At 41.9% G+C, this 5,000-nt stretch overlaps 1 protein-coding gene across 1 annotated transcript; it reads right to left on the reverse strand.

The window, feature by feature from the left end:
* Positions 1-435: 435 nt before the first annotated feature.
* Positions 436-4,247, reverse strand: LOC143020599 (endocuticle structural glycoprotein SgAbd-4-like). The gene is made up of 3 exons (XM_076177036.1): positions 3,935-4,247; positions 2,028-2,206; positions 436-660 (listed from the first exon to the last, which is right to left on the reverse strand). The coding sequence occupies exons 1-3, from the start codon at positions 4,076-4,078 to the stop codon at positions 525-527; spliced, it is 459 nt and encodes a 152-aa protein (XP_076033151.1). The 5' UTR covers positions 4,079-4,247; the 3' UTR covers positions 436-524.
* Between the last annotated feature and the right edge of the window lie 753 nt (positions 4,248-5,000).

Consider the following 5,000-nt stretch of genomic DNA (forward strand, 5'->3'; position numbering starts at 1 on the left):
TTTTCTAGGTTCTGCGTGATTTTGTCAACGCCATAAATACATAAGTACATTTGATAAATATGAAATTAGACAGGAAAGGACGAGAAGGAAGGTAAAGGTGGAAGTTGAAGCGGATATTCCATCTATGTCAACGATACAAAGAATTTTTCGTACAATTACTCGGTTCTTAGTTCCCAAATTTGATTGAATTTATTTTTTCTTTAAAAAAATCTTAATTCAATTTTATATGAGAATTACGAACAACAAATTAGAGCAAAAGCGAAGAAAATCTTCTAGTTTTCATAAATGGATCTTAAAAATGTCGATATGACGTCACGTCGCTTGCAGCTCTACAAGACGACATGGCGTCATTCATAAGTTTGGCCTCAAAGCGCGTCAATAGAACACATAGATCTTGCAAGACGCCCAAGACAAGAAAAGAAAAAGCTGGGGCATATTTTATGTCATCATCTGGGGGGGTTTTGATGCCGGTATCTGGGGATTTTGACGCCGCCCTTTCCCCAGTCATGATTATTTCTGGGGAATTAGTTACCGGATCGCTGGTAAGGAAGAGGGACTGAGGTGGGAGTTACTGGGAGGTGGTCTCCGACCGGGACGTATCCTCCTGCGGCATCAGCAGTGAAGGTGAGAGAGATGACGTTGCCATCAGGAGCGGTGTACCTGTTGGCAGGGGAAGGAGAGGGGGTCAGTGACAACAGCGACAAGAGGAAGAAGAATAAGAAGGCGAAAAAAAGGAGAAGAAGAAAAAGAAGAGGAGGAGAAAGAAGGAGAAGAAGAATAAAAAAGAAAAGGAAGAAGAGGAAGAAGAAAAAGACGACGAAGGAGAAGAAGAAGGAAAGGAAGAAGGAGAAAAAAAGAAGATGATGAGGAGGAAGAAAAAGACGAGGAAGAAGAACAAAAAGACGAAGAAGAGGAAGAAAAAGGAAAAGAGGAAGAGGAAAAAAGGAGAAGAAGAAAAAGAAGAGGGAGAATAAACAGAGAAAAGAAGAAAAGGAATGAGAAGAGGAAGAAGAAGGAGAATAAGAAGAAAGAGAAAACAACAACATCAACAACAGAAACAACAACAATAAAAATAACAAATAACCCCTTTTACCATCGAAGTCAGGGGGGTGGGTACCACGGAGATGAATAAGATCGTCTGACGGCAGGAAATTGGCTGACCTCAACTATTTTATTATAATTCAATCCTCGACTTTATACACATCTTTTGAGCAACTGAGATTTTTGAGTTTTTTATTTGCGGTTGTACAAGGAAAGACATCGCTAATCTATATTCCTCTCTCTCTCTCTCTCTCTCTCTCTCTCTCTCTCTCTCTCTCTCTCTCTCTCTCTCTCTCTCTCTCTCTCTCTCTCTCTCTCTCTCCTTTTCCACCTTCACTTCTTCTGTCTCCAGCTTCACCTCCTTCTCGTCCTCCCTCTCTTCCCCTTCCATATTCCTCCTCTTCCTCCTCCTCTTCCTTATTTCACCCGCCTCTTCTTCCTTTGCTCCATCCTGTTCTTACCCCTCCTTCCGCCTCCTTTTCCTCTTCCTCTTCCTCCTCTTCCTGTTCTTTCTCCTTTTTCTTACTCTTCCTCCCTTTTCTCTTCCTCCTCTCCCCCTTCCTCTTTCAGTTCTTGCTCCCTTTTTCCTCCTCCTCCTCCTTTTTCTCTTCCTCCTCTTCCCATATCTTCCTTACTCTCACCTCTCTTCTTCCCATCTCATTTCCTCTTCTGTATTCCCCCTTTTCTCTCTCATTTATATTCTTTCCCTTCGACCACTTTCTCTTCATTCCTCTTCCTCCACATGTCCCTCCTTGTCCAAGTATTCCTTGTTTCCCTCCTTCCCACCTTCCTCTTCCCCCTCCTCATTCCCTTCCCCTCTTCCTCCACATGTTCCTCCTATTTCTCCTACTCCTTATTTCCCTCCTTCCCACCCTCCTCTTTCCCCATCCTCATTCCCTTCCCCTCTTCCTCCACATGTTCCTCCTTGTTCTCCTACTCCTTATTTCCCTCCTTTCTACCCTCCTCTTCCCTCTCCGCCTCCTCACCTCCAACCTCCGGCAGTGTTCTGTCCATCGTACTGCTTTCCCTCCTCGTTGCGGGAGATGCCGTTGCCAGTTTCGAAGTTGAAGGAGTAGGTGCCGTCGCTGTTGAGAGTTCTGTCGTCCTTGAGAATCGGGATGGGCGTGTACGAGTCGCCGACCACGACGGCGATCAGGCAGGCCACCTGCAGAAGAAAGTGGAGACCGGGGTGTTGGTAAACAGGGGCTCGACGTTAAGTGAGAAAGTGGAGACAGGATTGCTAGTTAACAGATTCTCGACGTTAAGTGAGAAAGTGGAGACAGGGTTGCTAGTTAAGTGCGTCTCGACGTCAAATGAGAAAGTGAAGACTGGGTTACTAGATAACAGATGTTCGACGTTAAGTAAGAAAGTGTAGATCGGGATGCTAGTTAACAGTAACTCGACGTCAAGAGAGAAAGTAAAGACCGGGGTGGTAGTTAACAGTGAATCGACGTCAAGAGAGGAAATGAGCACTGGGGTGTTGGTAAACAGTGACTCGACGTCAAGTGAGAATGTGGAGACAGGGTTGCTAGTTAACAAACTCTCGACGTTAGGTGAGAAAGTGGAGACCGGGCTACTAGATAACAGATTCTCGACGTTAAGTGAGAAAGTGGAGACTGGGGTGCTAGTTAACAGTGACTCGACGTCAAGAGAGAAAATGGGTACTGAAGTGTTAGTAAACAGGGCTCGACGTCAAGTGAAAAAGTGGAGACCGCGTTGCTAGCGAACGGTTTCTCGACGTTAAATGAGAAAGTGGAGACCAGGGGGCTAATAAAGAGCGTCTCTACTTCAGGTGAGAAGTTGATGGCCGGGGTGTTACAAACAATGACCCGACATCAAATGAGAAGGTGAATCTTCTTTGAGGCACATTGGTTTCGCTAATCTGAGGTAAATTGCCTGTCGTCACCTGTAATGAAATAAGCACAGGGACCATGAGATCCATCTTTCTAAGTTGAATAAAATCACCTGATGTCAATGGCTGAACAGAGTTCAAAGAATACCTTTCAGACCCACAGTTAAAACGCAACGAAATTTTTATAAGTAAATCTCCCATTGAAGAAATCGCACACCTGATGCCTATGAATAGCAGACATGACGTAATCAACCGACACGTGTTTTCGAGTCTGTGGATCTCATGGTTATGCAGAAAGTATTAAAAAAAAAAACAGAACCAGTTCAGAAACTACTGCGATAGAGATATTGTTAAAATTCTTTCTATAATCCCCAGTGTGACCTCTCCACTTGCTTACCCTGAAGGAAATGTGAAGTGTACTTTTGATAAAGCAAAAACGAGTTCTTAAGAATACTTAGTTGTTGTTTCTTTTATTCTTATTACAAGGCATGCTATTGTTATCAGTTACTCCATCGCTTAGTTTCATGTAAAATGTTTTACTCTGAGATCATACCCTTTTGATACGCGATGATATATCATTCTAATGATTTAGATAACAGATTTTTTTTCTGCTTAGGAAAAAATTTAATAAGTAGATTTCTACCATTTTTTCACACATAAGCTTAAAATGACAATGGAGACTTTGAGCAAATATTTTTTTTAATATTTTGGGGTATAACAGTGATCACATTTGAAATGTAAAATTTAAAGGGAAATACACATCGTCAGTTTCAAAGGGTTTAAAGAAATGCTGCAAGTTTAGAAAAGGCTACACAATTATTTTACGATTATTCAGTTTTGTAAGTAGAGTTATAGTTCTTTCAACACCATTTTGTTCTTTCAACACCATTTTAACCATCAAAAGGCACGAGGTTACTGATAATCGAATAGAATCATTTTGCATTAGGTATGAACAGGTAATTTCTATGGACACCACTTAAATCGCAACAGACCTCGCGGACTTTCTCCGGATTCCCAAAATTTTGAGAAGAGTACACTTACAACGATAAGACGGTTCATGTTGATGAATGCAAGAGAGCTCCTCGAGGGATCGTACAATGGAACTGATGCCGAACTGGAGCCGAGGCTCCTATTTATATGAGGTCCTTCACAGGGCGAGAGTCTCTCTGTAATTGTCTTCGCCATGCTGCGGTTAAAGGTGGAGGGGGAGGGCGGAAGGAGCTTCTGAGGGAACTTGAGGAATGTGAGAGGCCAGGGGCGGAGAGGGACTCTCAAGGGCGTGGGAGATCATGGAATAACTGGGGCGAGAAATGGGTGTAACGAAGGCAAGAATGCAATTCTTTCTCAAAAAGTCCTTTCCCCCGACCCTACCCCCGTTGACATCACAGACGCTCCACGAACCTAACCTATTCTTACCAAACTTAACTTAACCTAAGTTAGTCCAACCAAACCAAACCTAACCTAACCCACCCCAATATCCAACCTAACTCGCCCCAGCCTTACTGAACCAAACCGAACCCAACTTAACCCATCCTTGTTCAGACTAACCTAACTTCCTTTACTTATGTAAGGACAACAACATATGATGTCAAAGTGGGAAGCAAGGATCCCCGCGAAAGAATTATGTATCTGCATAGAGACTCTCATGAGAATGTAATTATGAATTTTACTAAAGTGCGCACTGTCTTCAAGTTTGCCATCTCCTGTGGTAATTTTGCATTTATATATATATATATATATATATATATATATATGTATATATATGTATATACATATATATATATATATATACATATATGTATACATATATATATATATATATATATATATATATATATATATACATATATGTATACATATATGTATATATATATATATATATATATATATATATATATATATATATTCATCTACATATACCAACGCTTTTTCCCCCTTACAAGGGAGGTAGCCAAAAAGGAATAGGCATAAAATCATTCCCACCCATTCCATCCCCTGAATACACTCCACACACCCCTCCACCCTCCCTCTTATCTTAGCACCTCCTGGATGACGGGTCATCCCTGCACCTTGTCCACTGCCCTGGGTCAGAAGCAGTGTCACAAGA

This window comes from Oratosquilla oratoria, chromosome 40 (genome assembly GCF_046742065.1).
Source record: "Oratosquilla oratoria isolate Oo_2021 chromosome 40, ASM4674206v1, whole genome shotgun sequence".
Lineage (NCBI taxonomy): Eukaryota > Metazoa > Arthropoda > Malacostraca > Stomatopoda > Squillidae > Oratosquilla > Oratosquilla oratoria.